Below are 21,381 nucleotides of genomic sequence, written 5' to 3'. Positions count from 1 at the left end.
GAGTTTTTCTGTCTCTCTTTCCCCCTCTACACATTCAGCATTAACATTCTTGCTGTCATACCAGCAACTTGCACGCTGCAGTCATACAGAGATCTTTGAAGACAAGCGCTATCATTTTGAGTGTAGCTCTGCCAACCTAGTTCAGCTAATTGCAAACAGGTGCCTACATGCTGTGTGCTGTGTGCTAGTTTGCCTCCCTGTGTACACTTCAGTACAAAACCTCCACTTCCTTCCATAGCTGTGCAGTAGCAAAAAACAGCAGAACAACTGTGGTTCTGCTGCCGTGGAAGGAGAGGGGAGATCAGAAGTAGTTCATGGCCCTAGTGTGCTCTGAGGTCCTGTGCTGCAGCAAAACATGATCGTGTGAGGAGAGGGAAGTAATGGCCTGGCTTGTGGGCAGTGCTTACCTACAGTGGGGACCAAAACCTGTGGGCTGGTGAAATGAAGCACCCATGGCAGTCAAATATGGTACGGGTTAATGTAACTGTCTGAGGGAAAAGGGTGTTCTCTCTACATTCATGCTGCTCTCGTAAGTCAGGCAACCTATTTGGAATTCTTTCAGGAGATAGAAATTGGACCTTGATATGTTTTTATCTGTGACTGAGATACTGCACTGTTCTGCGCTTTACAACTATGTATTAACATTTGCCATAAAAATTCAATGGCTGCACAATCCTTTATTTTATGACACATGAATTTATTACCTTAGGATTTTCAGAAGCTTTTGTGCAGCTGGGTTTAGCAGTGATCCTTATCAATTCCCAGTTACAGCAAACCAAGCAGGTTGGCCACACCGTAATATAATTTCACTACATTAGATAATGTGCAATACTGAGCAGTGACTTCAAATAAATTAATTCTGCAGACTGGGTAAGATGATATAGATGCAGGTCACTGAGTTTCTTGCATCCCAAGGCTAGCTTTGCTTCAGTTACAAAACCATTTCTTCACTGTTTAACTTGGGGAAGAGAAGGCTCTGGGGAGACTACATTGTGGCCTTCCTGTACTTGACTGGGCACTGACTGTTTACAAAGGTGGATAGTAATAGAACAAGGAATGGTCTTAAAGTGAGACAGGGGAGGTTTAGGTTGGATATTAGGAGGAAGTTTTCCCACCCAGAGGGTGGTGAGGCACTGGAGCAAGTTGCCCAAGGAGGCTGTGGATGCCCCATCCCTGGAGGCATTCAAAGGCAGGCTGGATGTGGCTCTGGGCAGCCTGGTCTGCTGGTTGGTGACCCTGCACATAGCAGGGGGTTGGAACTGGATGAACATTGTGGTCCTTTTCAACCCAGGCCATTCTATGATTCTATGATTCTATGATTATTCCTGGCCATGATTCAAAGTACTAGGTGCACTGAAATAGAAATCAGCCATCTTTAGGCTTTAATTAGCACCTCATTTGCTGTTAAAATAGTATTGGCATCATCTTCACGGTGCTCAACAATTTAACTACAACAGAATTGAAGTCTGCTTTTGCTGATTATAGCAGAATCATTATGATAATGTGCTTAATATTGTGCTGGCCTTTAGTAACCAGGGTTTCTTTGTCCAAGAGAGGCAGAAGTATGCCACGGTGCTCTGACCTGAAGATTTATCAAATTCAGATTACTTGCTACTAAATTGTATTCCATTGGCATTAATTTTTAAATGAGCATTTCTTAATACATGCGATGTGGTATTCTAGGAATTAGAATTGACTAAGAAAGAGAGACCTTTACACCAACATGGAAAGCTGTTCTTGTGCTATGTGGGAATACTCTTTTGGGTAAGACCTAGCTGCCTGATGCTGTGGCAGAGATGGGCAACTAATGAGTGTAGCCATTTCTTCAATTCTAAAATTGAAGGAGTGGAGGAAAATGATTTCTGGCTGTGTGGAAAAACATGGTACATCCAAGTAAATGATTGTTTTGTGAAATCTTGGCATTAATTTCCTAAAATTTAGGCCAGTTCTGACCTCAGCACTCTACGACAGCTTACCTAGCATTACAGTAAGGGTTCTGTCCTCTTGTTGATGTTTTTCCTTCATCTACTGATTGATATTTTGCAAAGGTTTAACCATTCTTTCCAGGTGCCATCTTTACTTTTAGCATTGTTATGGCCACTTCTGTCCTGATGGTTTTTATTATTATTTTCCTGCTCAAATTTTCAAAATCCTATCCTATCTACTCCTTTAGAGCAGTGGTTATGAGCAGTTTTCCTTGGATGTGGTTACTTTCACACAGCTGTTGTGAGCTCTGTGTGCTGCTTGAAGGTAGAATAAGATGATAGATTTGTGAACTGTGCTGTGCTTGCTTGACTGTTTCAGGAAATGGAGCCTTATTTGCCTCTAACTAGCCAGGCTGTGCGGTTCTGCATCTCAGGAACTACAGTGTTGTTCTGGGTGAGCATCTTTTTTGAATCATCACGTTAACATCTATCACAGTTGCTGATCACCACTAATTATGGTATTAACACATGCTAGAGTGGTAGCTTGCCACCTGTTAGTGTTCTGCTGATTTCCTGCTGTCATGCAAAATGCATTTCAATTCAGAGGGCAAAGAAACGAAACATTGGAAATCCATCAGTAAGAAGCAATTTGAAGAGATCTTATAGCATAGGGGTAACTTCTCTGACTTACATGCTCTAGTGAAAAAATTGTGCAGCAAAGGTAAATAAACGAAATATAATTATTCACTACTGTGAAGTACAGAAATATCCACAGAGTGAATTTCAGGGTGGACAGTATAATCTAACTTGTCTTACCCATTTCCATTTCTGATATCCTTCTGCACAATTCCGCTTGTCTTCTGCTTACAAAGTAATTTTAGTTCTTAAATGTATCTAGTATAACAAATTTGTCTACTTTGCATTTCAGTGCTGCTGAACTCAAAAAGAATTGAATTTCTCATAAAATTCATATAACTCGTAAAGCATGATGCTGACCTTATTTCAAAAGATGCATGTGTTGTGGCTACACTGAGCTGTGTGTCTGAAATATGTCCTTCCTTTAGGTGTCCCTGATCATAGCTAGCATGATAGCTGTGATCGTGTATCGCCTGGCTGTATATGCTGCCTTCGCCAGCCTCATGGAAAATACTCAGACTCTGCAGCCCATCAGTGGATTACTGACCCCTCAGCTGGCAACTTCAGTCACAGCTTCTTGCCTCAATTTTGTCATCATCATGATACTGAATTTCATATATGAGAAAATAGCTGTCTGGATCACTGATATGGGTAAGCTGTGTAAATGAAGTCAGAACTCAGAAGGAATGGCTGGAGGTAGAACCTGTTGAAAATAGAGTAGTTTATTGTTTGCAACTTTATTTGGTATCTGTGGCCATGTTAAACATTTTCCCTGCATTTCAGTAGTTATTGTTAGCTCCTTTCTCATAGTGCTGCATTTGCATGTACTAAAACGAGCCTGATGGAGTCAATCGCAGTTCTGAACATAATTAAAATAATTAAAAATTATTATGCATTGAGTTTTTAGGAAGCTGAAAATTATTAGGTGATGATTGTGGTTTGTACAGCTGCCATAAAAACAGTTGGGTGATTATCTTTGCATTTTGAGGCTTTACAAGTAGAGAGAAGAATTGGAAGGTGTGTGTTACAGAAGCTTAACAGGACTTAAGTTGCCTTCATTTTGATTAATTGTACACAAGTTCTTGCATGAGGTGTGTGTTGAATGCCTCACTTGACCAAATTAGACCAAGAAAAGACAGAATAAGTAACAGATGTTGGTCTTTCTTTCCTTCTCAGAAGGCACGAATGACAATCATGAGGGCTCAGTTACGTTATTTTGCTGCTTGGAAGCGTGGGGGATGAATTTCTTAAGAGAGTGCTGCCTCTGGTTAAGAGAGAAAGGAATTCATTTACTTCTGTGGGACTGCTGCCCTCCCGTGGCAGCCCTATGAAATGCAGCTGTCAGAAGCTTAGAGGTGTGACTTCTGTCCCTGAAAAACCACCTCACCTTTCTGAGCGCTGCCTGCTCTATAGCACGCTGATGTCGGATGCCTTCTTTTCTTCAATCACACAAACTTAAACCACAAGCTTAGTCAACACGACAATACTCAAATGTGAAATGACTTTAGCACTGGACTGGTGAGGTCAACATATTTTCCTGAAGGGGAACTTGAATTTTTGTGGTTTACTTTCTTCTCTTTTCTTCTAGCCTGAATTAGGTGTATGTTAGCATTTAACAGGGTATGTTAATAATAATATGTTTAGGGCTGCCTGCTACCTTAAGAAGATAAACGTGATGGATAATGTGATTATGGAAGTAGGCAAACCTTAAGCAAAGGCTTAGTGATGTCAACAGCCACGAAGATCAGGTTGGAAAAGACCTTCAAAGTCATCAAGTCCAGCCATCAACCCCTGCTATGGAGTTCTATCACTTCACCATGTCCATTAGTGCCATGTCCATGCATCTTTGAAATAGCTCCAAAGATGGGGACTCTCCCACTTCCCCAGGCAGCCTGTATTCCACACCATTCTTCCCCACTCTGAATTTCTCATTTGAGAGGCAAAGGACCTGTCCAGTTTCAGCTGCCAATTTAAGCTGTGTGTATGCAGAACATTGCAAAAACAGCACTAGCGTCATTCTCTGCAACAAAGCAAAAATATTGCTTATCCTGCCCATTGTCAGCATTAGAATTTTCATACTCTAGAAGACTCTACTAGTTGCTGGTTGCGATGTCCTATTTCTGATATAAGAGATTTGGGGGTAAAACAAATGATATTAGGTAGTATGTGGCAGGGGGGTTGGAGATTCATGATCCTTGAGGTCCCTTCCAACCCTGGCCATTCTGTGATTCTGTGAGTATGAAGAAGGCAATGGAATTCAAGAATGGGTTCAAGAATGGATTCCACTTGCTTGCCTACTCAGACCAGTGCCTTGTAAATTAAGAGCAGGATGCCTCAGAAGAGGAGCTCCAACTGCTGAAGTGAATTTGGAGGGTGTTTTTGATTTTGTGTTCATTTTCTTTGTGATGTAAGGGCATTGTGGGTGATGAGAATTTATGGAAACTGTATCCCCGTGAGAGAATGAAGGAAAATAAAGGTACTGTTTTCTCATTTCACAGAGATTCCCAGAACTCACATGGAGTATGAGAACAGGCTCACTATGAAAATGTTTCTGTTCCAGTTTGTCAACTACTATTCATCCTGCTTCTATGTGGCCTTCTTCAAAGGAAAGTTTGTTGGTTACCCAGGTGCATACACCTACATGTTTAATCGCTGGCGAAATGAAGAGGTAGGATTTCTTGATAAAGGTGGAATTCATAATAAAGTAATTAAACTCTTCATCCCCTTCAGCCTTTGGAGTTACAAATTTCCAGCTGCAGGTCTGGTCTGCGGGCTTCCAAGTACTCTTCCTGCTATTGGTAGTCAGGGAAACCCTGGCAGTGGAAAGTTGTGACTTCAGGCACATGGGTGAGAAATCTGAGTGCTATTCTTGGCCCCACTTCTCCTGAATTATCAGTGGATTTCACCATATGTTTTAAAAGTAATTCTCTACTGAAAAAAACTAGGAGAAATGGAAATGGCTGCTGGTTTTTGGGTGTCTCTGCTAACTTATAGCTAGATTTTTCACAGAAACCATCTAGTAAGAGGCACCTCTGTAAGGCTTTGCTTCTTTCATACATCACTGCTAATTATGCTGGCTGTACAGAGATGAAACACAATGTTTAATGAAGTGTTATGTGGAACTCAGTAGTGGAGGAAGAACTTTAGGCAAAGTACAAAGAAGTAATAGTGTGGTTAGTGATAGAGCATCTCCTAATACAACTTGACTACTAAACTCTTAAGAAGGCCACAATAAAGAGCTGAAATTTTGAAAATAGTGTTCTTAGCAAACAACAGAGACTGAATACTGGCAGTTATTTAAATGTCCCCAGTGTAGGAAAATGAACAGAAAATGCAGGTGCTTGCTAGGTCAGGGTTGGCCTGGTGTTCAGAGCTGCTCAGGTACCATAGATTCCCCTGGTTGGGGCTGTGGGAGAACTGCTGCACCCAGATCCTGCTGCTCCCTCCTCATAGTGACCAGTCTGAAGCATCTCTGAGTTACTCTCTCTTTCAGTTATCATTATGTTTGAACATGTGCTTTATCAAGCATGCTGAGCATTTAATGCCTTTCTATAACAGCCTTGCTGAAAACTGTATCTTAGCTGGCAGGCAAGGTGAGAATTAATTATCATCCTAAGAATTTTTAAGACCTTTTCTTCTCTCCTTTCTTTAATTTATACAGCAGTAGAATGTATTTTGTCTGGGTAATGTCCATTACTAATGCCCATTAATCCCCCAATCTGTCTGTCAGTGCGATCCTGCAGGCTGCTTGATTGAATTGACGACTCAGCTCACCATAGTCATGGCTGGCAAACAGATCTGGGGAAATATCCAAGAGGCCATTGTACCGTAAGTTCTCTTACACTGTGATGCCTGTGTTGTAAGGAAAGGAGTGGTAGCAAGCATTGACAGTGGTGAAGCTAAGAACAATGTGTGCAAATTAACTGCATAGAAAGTAGACAGTTTTTGACTTTTTTTGCTTCTCTTTGTGAAAATGTTTGTAAAAGCATATTGAAACAAGGAGATTGCTTAGAGGAAAGAATGCTTGATCTGCTTTTCTCATTCTTAACTTTTTCTTCCTAAATGCAGCTGGATTTGTAACTGGTGGGGACGCCGCAAAGCCAGAAGTAATCCAGAGAATTTGTATAGTCGCTGGGAGCAGGATCACGATCTGCAGATATTTGGAGCCTTGGGCCTTTTCTATGAATACCTGGAAATGGGTATGTTTTAAAAGTACAGATTCAGAATGAGGATAAGGTACTTTGCACTGACACAGGAAGACTGCATCTCAACTAGTTGTTGAGGGTAAATTGCACCACTTTAATCTAGTAAACAGGAGAGGGTTAATAGGTCTAAATGATTAAATGGGTAAGCCCAATTACAAATAAATGAAAAGGTGCCTTGTACATCTTTGAATGGGAGGGATGTCACAGAAACACTGTAAACACCGTTTCCCTCATTTGAATGCTGAGCATTTTTCTCATTGCAAACAGCAGTCTCAGTATGTATCCCATTCTTGTTTTCAAGCTGATGTCAGTGGAAATTCAAAGTGGTGGATGAGCGCCAAATCTGCTGCTAGGGTGTGTGCTGCAGATGTGAGATCTGTGAACCTGATCAGAGGGAATCCATTGTTTTAGGTGTGCACTGAGAACCAGCAGACCAGCAGGGGGAGCACGAGTAACAAAGAGTTTTTCCAAAGGTTCTGTAAACAGGATGTGCGTATTAAATTTGTTTACAAAACCTGAGTGTGTTGCTGTATTGGGATTTATTGCTATCTGCTACTTAAACCACACAAGAGGTTGTGTTTCATTTCCTGTCCTTAAAATGAAGTGGCAGTGTTAGGTCTGCAGTGAGGACTGTTACATTCTGAAAGAGATGTTTCATTTTGGTAACAGAGAAGACTTGTGCAGCCCGATGGAAGTTTGCTGTCTGTCTGCAGTTGGCAAGTTGAACTTTCCTAGGGATAGATTTTGACAGTTTTCTTTTCTTGCTTACAGTCATTCAGTTTGGATTCATTACTCTCTTTGTGGCATCCTTTCCCCTGGCTCCTCTTCTTGCTCTGATGAATAATATCTTGGAGATTCGAGTAGACTCCTGGAAGTTAACCACTCAGTACAGAAGACCCGTGGCTCTAAAAGCACATAGCATAGGAGTGTGGCAAGAAATCTTGAATGGAATGGCCATCTTGTCTGTTGTCACTAATGTAAGTAAGCTAACCATGCCAAACCAACTCTTCCACTCTTTTATGGGCTCAGAATGTGCAGATTTAAAAGCCAGCTAATGCTTTATCTCCTTCATCGACACCATTCACTTTATCACGTCACCCTATGGAGATATGGTCCATTTGAGCCTTTTGTCTTTTCCATGTGCTGATATGTGGAGCTTTCAATCCTTATTTCATTGGACTGTAATCTTCCCTTCACATGTCTTCACCTTCTGTCATTTTGAAATGGCAGAAACCAGTCTGAACTTTAGTGTGGTGGTAGGGGTAGTGGCTCAGACTACTTTTTATACACTGGAAACAAAATGGCATGTCAGTATTTTATATTAAGTATAATGTAAAGCAGGCTGCTGATCAAGAATTGCTTCTTTTTAATGCAGAATATTCAGCAGTATCAGATCTGTAGATGTCTTAGGCAGCTGGACTACTGACAGCTATTGCCAAACTAGTGAAATACCTGAGCATTTCAACTATCTCGGGTTTGTAGGCAAAGTGTGCCAGAAGCCATAGTTGACTTCTTAAATACAGCTGGAGAAAAAGGCTCCTCTTCTTTCATCAAATAATTTAGCTGTTCCCTCGCTGAATTCACATTCAGCCTTTCTCACATGAATTTAAACTTGCATCTCCATTTTCACCAAGGAGTGTGGTTATCACTGTTGGAGGATGCTATTGCTTTGGGGTGGGAAAAATACCAGGGATTTGTCCTGTACTGCATATAGTAGCTGATATTTCTTAAATGAGAAGAAGGGGGAAAATGATTTTTGAAGTCAGAGAGAGAGTCCTTTTCTTCTAGAGAAAAGGATTGACTGCCTCTTAAAATAGCTATTCATATGTTTTGTTCACCAAGTGTTTAAAATTAGCTGGTCCTTATGGCAGAGGATAAAGGCAGGTTCTTTTCCAGGACGACTGTGCTCACCCCTACTTTTGTGGATCCTGGGTTATGTAACAGTCACAGTACCAGAAACTCTTTATGGATCCCCTCACAAATTTTCATGCTCAATTTCTTCTCCAATTTCATTTTCAGGCTTTTATTGTTGCATTCACATCAGATATGATTCCTCGTTTAGTTTACTACTATGCTTATTCTGAGAATGAAGTCTCACCGATGTCTGGATACATAAACAATAGTTTGTCAGTGTTTGAAATCTCAGATTTTCCTGAGAGAAACAAGCCTAAAGAGAATCCAGAAGGTTTCACACAATGCAGGTTGGTGTTGGTATAATAATAAATATTTTGTGCCTTTTATAACATAAAAAGCCAGTACAGTTCTGCGTAGCTTACTAGAAATTAAATATCATTTTCAGTGTTCTGATATTTATGTCCCTAAAGTTGCAACTTTGGCCAAAATTTTCTAAGGATTCTAGGCTGCAGTGCTCTGGTGACCATGGAACTGTGATAAAGGGGCAGTTTAGACTCCAAAGGTGGAAATGAGATGTGGCCTTGAAAGTCAAAGTATTAGAGGCTTCTAGAAGAATTGGAGAAGAAGTTCAGAGAAGTCCATTGAGTAGCATTTATTATATTTGATTTGGTGAAGAAAAAAAAAAACACTGAAATCAAGCTAGAGCTCTGTGATGCTTTTGCTTTAAAGCCTCAGGTGTCTGTCCTACTTACACATGTGAGTGTAAACACCTGATTGAGACTGTGCTTCCATTAAGCCCTGCGTCTGTTCAGTACACAATCTGTCAACATCTGTTGCATTTACTCTATATTTGTCAATTATTGCATGGTAAGTTCCATCACTCCTGCATTATTTGGTAATTGCCTGGAAGAGAAAAGTAAGCTGTATCTAAAATTTCACTTCTCACACATCCTCATTTATAAGCTGAGGCTGTGAGTGAGAGTGTTTAAACAAACATAAGATTGAAACAAATTGCAAGGCAACCTTTTCCTGCAAAATGAAACAGACCGTTTAAATCAAGATGAAAAGGTCTCTAAAGTGACAGCTGTATTTGCTTGTAAGTGTCACTGAGCTTGTAGTCTGTCTCAGGCTGAATGTGACATTTCACATTTTTCTGTTCAACAGGTACAGAGACTATCGGTACCCTCCAGATCATGAGAGGAAATATTTACACACAATGCAGTTTTGGCACATTCTTGCTGCCAAGCTGGCATTTATAATTATTATGGAGGTATGTTCCCTATGTTATTCCCCTCTGAAGTTAGCACCTGATAGACCTTCTAGGTAGTTACTAATGTTACAGAAAAACAGAATTGTTGAGAGTATAAAATAGCCTCTTCCCTAAGGAATACCAAATAACCAGGTCCTAAATGGATACTCCAAGTCTAGCTTGTAACTTCAGGAAGTTAAACTGCAGATTACCAACAGTGAAAACAACTGACTGCAAGAATTGATCTGTATTCAAAATCCTGGAAGTGTTTTGTGGTGATGTGTATTGGTTAAAAAATAGCTAAGTCAGTAATTTGGATAACTAGCAGTACAGCATGAAGCCCGTGTTTTAGAGCTTGCAGAGGAAAAGGGTGTGCTTGAAGTGTAATCCTTATCACTTCCCCTCCTGTATCTTATCAGTTCTCCCCAGCAGATTGCTATCAGCACGGCATTATGAATTTTTTTAAAGAAACACTTGGCATTAGAAAGTGATGCAGAAATCCAGACCCTGATGCTTTCCTCCTGGGCTTCCTACTTCACAAACGGTTTGGGATTAAGGCTTTTATATAATAGGGAATGTTTTAATCTTTTGGCACAACTCAGGTACACACTGTTAGTTAGGACAGCCAAATGAAACGTGTTCTGTTTCAGGACAAAAAAAGGAGTGGTTTATTTTACATTACGCTGCTTCCTCCAGTTGATTTCCTCTGGCTTCCTTATTTTATCTATTTACTCATTTATTTGTTTTGCAGCATGTTGTATTCATCGTCAAATTCTTTGTAGCTTGGATGATTCCTGATGTACCTGCAGATGTGAAAGCCAAGATAAAACGTGAAAAATATTTGACACAGAAAATCCTGCATGAGTACGAACTTGAAAAACTGAAGGAGAGACTGTGTCAAGGTGATAAAAGAGCTACAGAAAAGGAGTTCATTGCCACAGAAGGGAGAATGGAGTTATCCAGAGCAATGTAGTTGAAAAAACAACTATTTGGGATTCAGCTCATTTTAGCTTCTTTATCTGTGACTTGCTCAGTATGCATCATCTTGAAAGCTGTAGGACAGCTTCAGCCCTTTGCTTTCAGTCCAAAGATTTTAGACTTTAAGAGTCATACTGAGCATTTTAGGTTTAGTGAAAACTATTTAAGGACATGACTTAGGCACCGTTCTCTGTGTATGCATCACTTCAAATAATCAATGTAATCTTGTAATCCTACAATTTGGATCCCCAATACAAGGAATGTTAGCGAAAAGGACCCACAAGGTATCATACAGTCATTACCACCAAGCCCTTACGCTGTATCCCAGCTGAATGAGAAAGATATCCCAGAGGACTTCTGCTGTGGAAAATGCTGAGCATTGCCTTGTGATGTGAATCTTTAAAAGCAGAAAGCACTCTTGATAGCTGGGGTAGGGTTTTAGGGCATTTTTGTATCCACCGTGTTTTCTGAAGTGTTTCTTCCTGGCTTATGACGTCTGTACTCTTTTTTAGAAGGAAATAGGTTTTTAGAGATACACCAGTTTAATTCCATTTGGAATTATTTTAAGGCACAGAATTCAGGTAGTACTTACTAATGAAGGAAAAATACCCACTGTAATTTATTTTCATTAAGCTTCGCCAGCAATAGAGTTTGAGATGATACTGTGAATCATCTCAAGATTAGAGTTTGAGATACTGTGGAATCATCTAATTAATTTTCTAAAAGATGTATGATTTGGAGAAATACAGCTAATTTATTTCTCCATCACAAAACTTGCTATTGGAAGAACGTGCTTGACGTAAGTTTTGGGCCAAGCTGCTCCTTTGGTTGGATTCTTCCCATCTTTGTCAATGCCACGTAAGGCCTTAAAATCACGTGCCCATACTGTGTGCTGTGGAGCGTGACTTCAGAGCACAGCAGGTTGGGATTTGGGCCCCTGTGTTAATTGATCAAACCACATGATTGTATAGAGAACAGGATTCATATTCAGATGATTTTAGGAATGCCAAGTACTCTATGTTTACGTTGTTGTCCTTATGCATAGGAGCTTTTCTTTTTAATCCCCAAGAGGGAATTTCTTTTGTTCTGTCATGGGGCCTTTCTACAAAGTTATAGAAGCTGTAAGCAGGTAAATAACTACTTGTGTATAGGAGCTACCAGCCGTTTATGAATGTGCCCTTGTTTTATAATTTTAAGCAGTTATGCATTTTTATGATTTTGCTGTATTTTTAAAACATATCAACACTTCCACAATTAGTGCCTTGTTTATTTGCATTTGGCAAAAGATGTGAAAACAATCACTATGTGGAAATGAGCATTTCCAAAGTGTGCTTGCAGGCATCATGATACTGTGAACCTGCACACATAACTGTAGTGCTAGCCACACAATGCCTGCCTTGGCACACTTGTCTTTGTTAGTGCTATGCAAACCATTCATGCCCAGCTGTCCATACCTAGGCTGCTTGGATCAGCTTGCACCAAGCTGTTGAGTTCTCTCGTGTGCAAGTACACTGGCTAGAGAGATGAGAGATTATAACATATTTGCACTTTGATAGTTATGCTTCCTTGCAAGTATACAAAAAAAAATTGGATTTGAATGCCATATCAGCCAATAATGTACTGTTTACAAGATCCACAACCTACAGTTTCCAGTTTTTGTTTCAACAGACCTAGCCAATTTTGTCTAGTAACCTTAATGTTGTAATCAGTGTCTTGGGTAGAACTGTAAATACTAGCAAAAGTTCTAACACGGAAGTGCCTACCTCGAGCAAACATTGCATGGTTTGGCTGCCAGTCAAGGATTTGAAGCAGATGTACATTTCTCTCCATTTCTGTAAGTTATTCAGCTTATTCTGTAAGTTGACTTAGTAGATCAAGCATCTTGGTAGTTCACGTTTATGATGAACTGACCGTGTTCTGACATATTCAGATACATTTGAAATAATGGATTTACTGCAGGAATGCATGTATGAGTAAGCTAGCTCTGCTGCTTAATATGTAAGCCAAAGAAAAATATCAGTCACCATGATTATGTGACACCAGAACTTATATACTGCAAGCACTTTGCTGCTTCTTACATATGTACTGTTAATTAAACTGCTTAATTTAGATTTCATGGTTCTGTTTTCTCCTGTTAGCAAAGCAAACTGTTGCTTCAGATAGTAAAGTAATGAGATGCAAGGTGATACTTTAATGCAAAATATACACATCTGCCTGAAACTGAAAAAGTTGAAAATTCAGCTTTAGATTCCTGTGTATGGAACATTAGCTTCTTTAAGTCCTATAATAAATAAAGTGTCCTTTCAAGTTACTGCACTCGAAAAGTTGTCAACAAAATTGCTGTCTTGTGAATGATTCTTGCAATTAAAAAGCAAGATTAAGAACAACAAGGAAATTCGTGAGCTCAGGAAACAGCACTGATATTCAGAAGTCCCATGCAAAGGCCCTGAATTTGATTTCATGCTTGGCCTCCACTTCTTGCTTCTTCCAAATGCGTTTTTTGACATCATTTCCTATTTGATGCTGTAGAAATATCTTTTGCAGCAAAAATGAAAACATCTGGGACCTACTTCTCTAAAATATGCAATGAAGGAATCTATCCTTACACTCCACAGCATTACTTCATGGTATAATAGAAAACTGTTGGCAAGAATGAGCATTGTCATACTAAGAGCAAATGTCACAAAGAAATCCGAAGCCTGTTTGTGTAACAGTTGGCCTTTGCTTGTCATTCAGCAGTGTTTTGGCAAAAGCTCGTTGGCACACTTAGAAGGATGATAATGGTCTAAGTACCTGCTTCCTGAAGCGCTCTCAAAAAGTGGCAAAAACAGAAAAATGGTCTGGTCAGTTTGAGGATGTAGTTATCAGTAAAAGATTGGGTTTTGAGATGTTCAAAGTACGCATCTGAAAGTGTCCTTTGACCAAAGGGAAGTTACTTCCACATTGGAACTGCAGCAGGTAAAGCTACAGCAGATTGCTTCGTTAGAATTAGTGAAAAAAATCAAATTGGCCTTTCAAGTGTCATACTATCAGGGATTATTGTTTTTTTCAGTTGAAATCTAGTATTTATGTATTAGGTTGATATGATCCGAGCAAATGACTGCAAAATGAGTGCTACTATAAAACACTATGCTGTTTTTTTCTAGAAGATATTATTTTTAGGTTTTTTATGTAATACTATCAGCTGGAAACAGTGGGAAAGAGTGAAAAATCCATGGACTTCTGTACTGTTCTGACTCATACTGTCATGTAATCAAAGTGGCATTTGTCTGCTACATATGTTGCTGGTATATATGATACACTAATGTTGGAATAATTTTTTAAACATTGCATTCAGCTAACTTATATATGTACATTTAATAACCTGGCAAATAAAGCAGTGTTTATTTTTAATATGCTGTCAACTTGTTTGTGAAAATGCCAAGAATTCTTCAAGTGAAATACGCCCAGAGAGCCTCACAGAGAAAAATACTTGTACAGATTTCTGCAGCTCAACGTGTGGGATATTTGGGTGCTGCGTACAGATTTCCTACAGTAGTAATTTCAGTAGCCTGAGTAAGAATCTTGGTAAGAAAACCTTCATCTGGCCACCATCTGAAACGATGGCCACACTGTGTAATTTTGTTGCCTTACATTTCCTTAAGAAACTACTTAGCAAGGGAAATGTGGGCTAAATTCTATGTGCATTGTAAGCAGCGCACATCAACTGTGATGGAATGAGTATAGGATACCTTATGAGTGAACTTAGCCTTGAAAGTTTCTCATGTTAGAAGGCCATGATATAGTGAAAAGATTCAGCCTTCAGGTACAGTACAAACAGTACATAACAAAGTCATTAAGGTTGGAAAAGATCTCTGATCCCCAAGTCCAACTCCATCCCCTCCTCACCACGCTTGTTGATTACATCCTTCATCTCCATGGTTCTGGAACACCTCTGAGGATGGTGGCACATGTAACCCCATTCACAGGTGGAATCATGGAGGAAAAAAAGCAGCAACCTCAAAGGAAATCGTAACCCAAAGTTTGAAATCTGCACATTTCATGTCAGATGTAACCAGAGCTAGAATGACAGGTCACTAGGTGGACTAACCTGTGGTTTGGCAAAGAGTCTGGATAAAGGAAAAGCAAATGCAACCCTACCAAAGGGCTTGCTTAGATGTGAAATGCTTCCTTCCATAAACACATGGAAAGAAGTAAAAGGAAAAATACATATGCGATCATTACCATATTGACGCTTCAAGTAATCAAGAAATTATTTGGTAATTAATTTGTAATGACAATGAGCCTCAGCTACTATTCTTGTCTGTCTACCTGCATGCCCAGGGTCGTCACTCTGCAGCACAGTTTCAGAATCCGTAAAAAGGAATAGCTATATTAAATCTTGTTCTGGATTTAAATAATCATTTAAATTCCCCACACTTACATCATTCAGATGCAGCTCAGGAAGTTGGCTTTTTTTTTCTCTTTTTTTTACATAAGCATGTGTACTGAGAAATGTGCAGGGAGCTGAGTAGGATGTGAAATTCAGCCTCCACATCAATTTTTGGAAGACGCATATGCACATTCCCTTTGCAACAACTAGTGACTATGCTTTCTCAGTCAGAAATGAGTCAATCTAAAGCATTTAGTAAGCGTCTAACTCCTTGTAATTCCTCTTTTAACTCCTAGCAAAGCAGTGCTGTTAAGCAGTCAGAAGCACGTTTTGTGTTCCAGGTGCTGGCTGCCTGAGCCTTGTTGTCTGGTGGCCTGAAGGCCCGCAGCTATTACTTAGCAACACTACATGGTAGATCTACAGTCACTGCCAAAAGTGAATAGAAACCCCAGCAAATGTTGCATATCTATCTAAGCTAAGTTGGAATAAAGATGGAGATATAAACTCAGCTGGCTTTTCAAGATATTGTGTAATTTAACCAGAACCATTAATTGTAGGCGGTAATAAAGATATTACACTACTCTTTTTAGAATGATTCTTTGTTCCCTGGTATCAGGCTCTGATCCAATTGCATACAGTCCAAAGGCAGAGCAATTGCTGTAAAACATCATTGGGTTACTTCTCTGAGTGATGTCTTTAATCAGCCAGCCTGAAACTGCTGTGTTTAAAGGCCAAACAAGAAATGGTGGGACAATCAAACTAAAAACAGCTGTTTTCAACAGGAGAATAGCTAAGGAACTGTTAATTAGATCTACAAGTTCAAGAATTATAAACAGAGCTGTAAATACATAAAGGACCTGTTTCTATTTATGTATGTGTGCCTGTAAAAGTGGGTCAAGAGATTTGCGTAAATACAGCTCACCACGTGATGGAAATCATTAATTATGTGCCACCAGCTGAACCAGCAGTTCAGTACTGTAAGGTGTCAAGACTCCACACTGCTGTAACAAAGATACTAGTGCTTTACAAGCAAAAAGCATTTTCAGCTTTCCCCTCTTATAAGGATTGCCACTGTGCCACGACAGCTTTTCTGACTTCCTCAGAAGTGGCAGTATTACTAAATACTGAATTCTATGTGCCAGGTAACACTTCCACTCATCTGCTAGCAAAGACTTCCTTTCATGGTGTTACAGTGAGAAGGATTAGTGCAGTGGAAAAGCAAGACAGGAGTAGCAAAAGGACAAACAGAAAAGGAATGCTTACCCATCTCTGAGGACCTAGGCTTGCAGGGAGAAACTCCATGAGGGAAGGCTCTCCAACCAGAGCTCCTTCCCCAGCTCCTGCCCCTTAAATGGGGTCTAAGAGAGGTGCAGCCAGGCTCCAACCCTTCCAGTCATACAGCTGAATTGCCTTCACCTGTGCTCCCAGGGCTGACCCAGTCCTTTCTCCAGGTGATCAATCAGTGGCTCAGGCTGTGACTCAACAGTTATCATACACATGGATTTCTCTTTCTCAAACAGAGAAGGCTGCAGGGTGACTTCATTGCAGACTTCCAGTACCTGAAGGGCACCTATAAACAGGAGGGGAGTCAACTGTTTGGGAGGGCAGGAAAATAGCAGGACAAGGGGAAGTGCTTTAAAGTTGAAGGAGGAAAGATTTAGGTTGGATATCAGGGGGAAGTTCTTTATTATGAGAGTGGTGAGGTGCTGGAACAGCTGCCCAGAGAGGCTGTGGATGGCCTGTCCCTAGAGGTGTTCAAGGCCAGGTTGGATGGGGCCCTGGGCAGCCTGGGCTGGTACTAAATGGGGAGGTTGGTGGCCCTGCCTGCGGCAGGGGGGGTTGCAGATTCGTGATCCTTGAGGTCCCTTCCAACCCAAGCCCTTCTATGAAATAGAATTTCTCAAGAAATACTTCTTATGTGTCAGCCAAGAACCAAACCATCCTTTATTAATGATACTTTCAAGCACTTCAGTGCCTCTGTAGCTTGTGTGTATGTTCAGGCCAGAGAAACATTGACAGATGTCAGGTGTAGCATGGAGTTGTCCTGGGGAAAAGCACACTTTCTATACGTATAACCAATGAATAAAAAGATGTTATAACTATGAAATAAACAAGCGAGTTTGGCTAAGCAGGTTATAATAACAAAAAGAGAACAGATAGAAAGCTTACCTGCATCCTGGGCTCACTGCAAAACCCTAGAGGAGGGATCTCCAAAGAGATCCTTCCCCACTGGTAGCCAGCTCTTAAGTGGGTCTAGGAGAGGTAGAGCCAGGCTTCACCCCCTCTGGCAGTACAGCTGAATTGCCTTCACCTGCGCTCCCATGGCTGACTCATTCAGAGTACCCTCAATCAGAGGTTCAGGCTGTGATTCAGCAGTTCCCATACACCATCCCTCTGCCTTTTTCCATTCTTTTTAGTGAGGCAGCCTTCTACACCATCATAAGGCATTTTTTTACAAAGATTTATCAATGGAAAAGGCTCTCAGGAACACTGAGATTCTGTGTGCATCATGGTATACATATAAACTGCTCAGAGCCTTTTTATTATGCTTTTGCTGGGTATCCATGTAAAAATAGCAAGTTATTGGCTACTTTTTTTTTATTGGCAGTTAAGACAGGAACTGAAATGAAGTATCTAAGAGGTTGATTCAATGGAAAGGGAAAAGCAGGCTTCCTTCTACTTTTGCAGCTGGAAGAAATCAAATGCAAAGGAAGGTTTTGGAGCATTTGCTTTACTTTCAATGCAAGGATAAACTCTGCTTCAAACATCAATCAAGAAAGAAGACACCTCCCTGTGTGCAGGGCACCCCCTATTCTCCTGCACGTACCTCCACATATCAGTGATGGATTCACACAGCCTCCTTAAGGTATTTTGCCTCACTCCTGGGCACAAGGACAGGTTGCTTCATGCATATGGTGAGGATGGGGCAAATGCTGAGCCAGGTAACTTCAGTTTTGTTTGTGGAGAAAATAGTTACAACTTCCTAGAGGGTCATTGTGGTGAATTATTTAACTCTGAAACAAATGGCAATTATTTGTGAACAAATGCACAATATTTTCTGTCATTCTGAAGCTGTATAATTAAGTCTCTGTACAGGAAAAGGACTGATATTATTGAGTACAGGAAAAGTAAATAATACAGGGTCAATGTACTCTTCAAAGAATACATTCTTTTACTGCTACATTCTTAAAGTATGCTGTTCCATCTAGAGATGTTCCAGCAAGGCCAATCCAAAACAGTAATTAGGAAAATTTCTGTTGGTTTTAATGCTTTTGATCAGATTTGTCAGTAAAATGCAGAACACCCCAAAAAATACAGTCCCACCAGAAGTCTCTTCTCAAAACTGGCAATAATGATCCAACCAACTGTGGGATGTTCATGTTAGCTGCAGTGCAGAGAGCAGACTTCTGACAGGTAAAGTGGATACATCATACTTTATGCTTCTGCATTTGGACAGAAAACAGACACAGATTCATGGAGCTGCAGATGCCCTCTTGGACACTGCTCACAGGCCTCCTGTCCATAGGGCTCACATCTCCGTATGGAAAATGGAGAACCACTGAGAGGTGTGCCAGTTTTTCAGACATCTGCAGACAACAAAAATGTTTGATCTGCAGCTACACCTCTCTAGCCCTCCATCTCTCCCTGGGTGTAACTGCAGCAGCAGCAGCAGGAGACTGCTAAGTGGAGCCCTTCTCTCATTTTCTTAGGAATAAACTCACCAAGCTTGGGTTCTCCACTCTGATCAGTTTTGCCTTCCTTTATTTCCTGTAACACTCGTGCAGAATGACTTGCTTCTTTTTGAGAGCGTCGATCCATTGCCAGAAAACCCATTGAGTGGGTGGATATTTTCTGAGGATGGCAGTGTGCAGCCTAAATGCTTGCATCAATCCTTTCTTCTGCTCCCTATCTGAGGGGATTTTTGAGAACAGGTTGCTCTCAGACTGGCTTCCTCTTTATGTAACAGCACAATTCGAAGAAGTCAAAAGCTGAAGACATGTATATCCACTATAACTCCATCCTCCCACAGTGGTAGAGATGAAAACATTCCCTGCCATGAAGCCAGCAGCAAAACCCCATCTGTTTTCTGAGATGGGGTTACACCATACACTGACACCAATGCTTGTATTCTGAAGATACCAATTCAGGGAACTCTGAGGATCATACAGAATGACTTCAGGTGACAGAATTGTTGATCTCCAGCCCTGAATATTCTGCGATTTCGAATGAAGTAAAGTAGCCAAAGAGCAGAGAAAGCAGAAAAACCAAAACCTTGATAAATATTATGATTTCAAAATTTTATTTTTAAGATTCACAACTGATCTCTTCATCAAAATATATTTATTTATTTCTTTTATTGCTTTCGTATTCACCTGTACTATTAAAAATGCAGTGACACGAGTTAGGATATTTTGAATCCCCTCTTTTGGAAATCATTCCTTTGGCTTTCTTTCCTGATTGGTAACCCAATTTTAAAAAAATAAGACTTTTCATGAAATAGAGGTCTTACTGACCTGTTTTGAAACTGAAAAAAGGCTTTAAACCATACAAAGATTTCTAAATAGGCAATTAAGTATGCTTTGGGGAAAGGCTTAAAATACTAAGAACACAAGTTTTCATTATATTTTGTTATCATCAAAGACAAGAAGCTTTGTGGTTCTTGACATTCTCAGTTTCCCACCTTGCTCTGCCAGACTGGGTCACCAGTTCCAAAACTTGAGCTACACATGCTCATTTTCCTCAAAACTCTTTCCTGATACAAAGAAAACTATGAATTTCTGAGCCTGATTTCTCTTGAAGTGGCAAATAGCAAGAAAAATTATGTTTAAGTGTTAAGTGTATTGGAAATTGGCCTCAATGTCTGTCAATGTTATCAACTGTTTGCAATTATTTTAGTTTTGAAGGTTATCTCTTTCTATCCCTCTAATCCTTGACAAAAGAGATTAATAAAAAGCTTGGAGGAAGAGGTTAATTCAGCTGTTCCATACACTGGACATCCCACTTCTGTTGATATTAAACATTTATGTATACACAAGAACCACTGGAGCTGTAACTTTTTATCACCGTACAACAGGGAAATGGGGACTACAGGGGAAGATGAGGCATTAAGAATTTGGTGGGGGGGGTGGAAGGGCATATGTATGTGAAATAAAAACAGCTTTCACCACCCCAAGAAAGTTCTAGTTCTGGTCTGTTTTCAGGCTGACAACCTGTCAGGGGTGTGGGAAAGCAATTCCAGAACCTGCTTCATTGTAGATATTGTAGATATTTCTGACAAAAAAAAAAAAAGCTAGAAATCATGGGAAATTCCTACTGTATTAAAGATCCTATTCCTTGAGAGGGACTTTCAGTAGAGAAACTTGAGGGGTTTTTTTTTTGTTTATACCATCTGACCTCTTCTATACTCCACTCAGGCTTATGAGGGGAATCCTGCTCTCTTTCTCCCTCTCTGGAGATAGTTTTCCATTTCCTTCAGGATGCATGATTAGTCATCCATCCTTTTAGTGAAAAAGGATTAACATGGATCATTTTGAGGTCTATTAAAAGTGCTGTAGTGTATGGGGCAGCTTTTGAAAGACAAGCAATCAATTTATGAAGCCTTTTGGAAAACACAATACAAGACATGAGTGAAGGAAAGATGCCTATACACACTGCAATGGCACGTGCTGCACGAAACCCTTAGGTGTAATGTTAACCAGATGCAAAATTACCTCTCAGTGATTTATGACGTGTACTGGTGATGAAGCACGCAGCATTCTGAGAATGATTCATATCCTTGTCGTAAATGGAAAGAAGTTGGCAGTTTGTCAAGAAAATTCATCTGTGAGAGCAGAGCGGATTGATCCATCACCAGTGATGCAGTAACATGAGCTGGATTGAACTCAGGGATTCAGTGGAGATTTTTTATTAAACATAAAATACCTCCAGGGAAAGGTGTTTCCATGAGCCTTGGGCCTCCCAGTGGAGGAGAATTTGGAAGTGAAGAAGATGTTACCAACAGAATGCATTTTTGGAGACTATTTTCTTTCCAGCCATTCAGTTTGGGAATGTGGTTATTTCTGAGCTTTGATTGTTGTATTATTATTCCTAATAGAAAGTCAAAACACCATGAACCATGCTAATCCAAAGACCACAGAAGGTAACCATTGAAATGATTATGAC

General features: G+C 40.2%; 1 protein-coding gene across 6 annotated transcripts in view; it reads left to right on the top strand.

Moving 5' to 3' along the window:
- Nucleotides 1–14,234, top strand: part of ANO5 (anoctamin 5) — a 50,471-nt gene extending 36,237 nt beyond the window's left edge. For all 6 annotated transcript variants that reach the window (XM_048949303.1, XM_048949302.1, XM_048949306.1 and 3 more), the window contains 9 exons: nt 2,305–2,379; nt 2,990–3,212; nt 5,060–5,229; nt 6,292–6,389; nt 6,630–6,760; nt 7,538–7,743; nt 8,786–8,967; nt 9,785–9,890; nt 10,621–14,234. In XM_048949303.1, coding sequence (XP_048805260.1) covers nt 2,305–2,379; nt 2,990–3,212; nt 5,060–5,229; nt 6,292–6,389; nt 6,630–6,760; nt 7,538–7,743; nt 8,786–8,967; nt 9,785–9,890; nt 10,621–10,842 — 1,413 coding nt within the window. In that variant the 3' untranslated portion in view covers nt 10,843–14,234. The remainder of the gene's footprint in view (nt 1–2,304; nt 2,380–2,989; nt 3,213–5,059; nt 5,230–6,291; nt 6,390–6,629; nt 6,761–7,537; nt 7,744–8,785; nt 8,968–9,784; nt 9,891–10,620) is intronic.
- The last annotated feature ends 7,147 nt before the right edge of the window (nt 14,235–21,381 follow it).

The sequence above is a fragment of the Lagopus muta genome, chromosome 6 (genome assembly GCF_023343835.1).
Source record: "Lagopus muta isolate bLagMut1 chromosome 6, bLagMut1 primary, whole genome shotgun sequence".
NCBI lineage: Eukaryota > Metazoa > Chordata > Aves > Galliformes > Phasianidae > Lagopus > Lagopus muta.
Note: the sequence above shows the minus strand (reverse complement) of the source record. Positions and strands in the feature narration are given on the sequence as shown.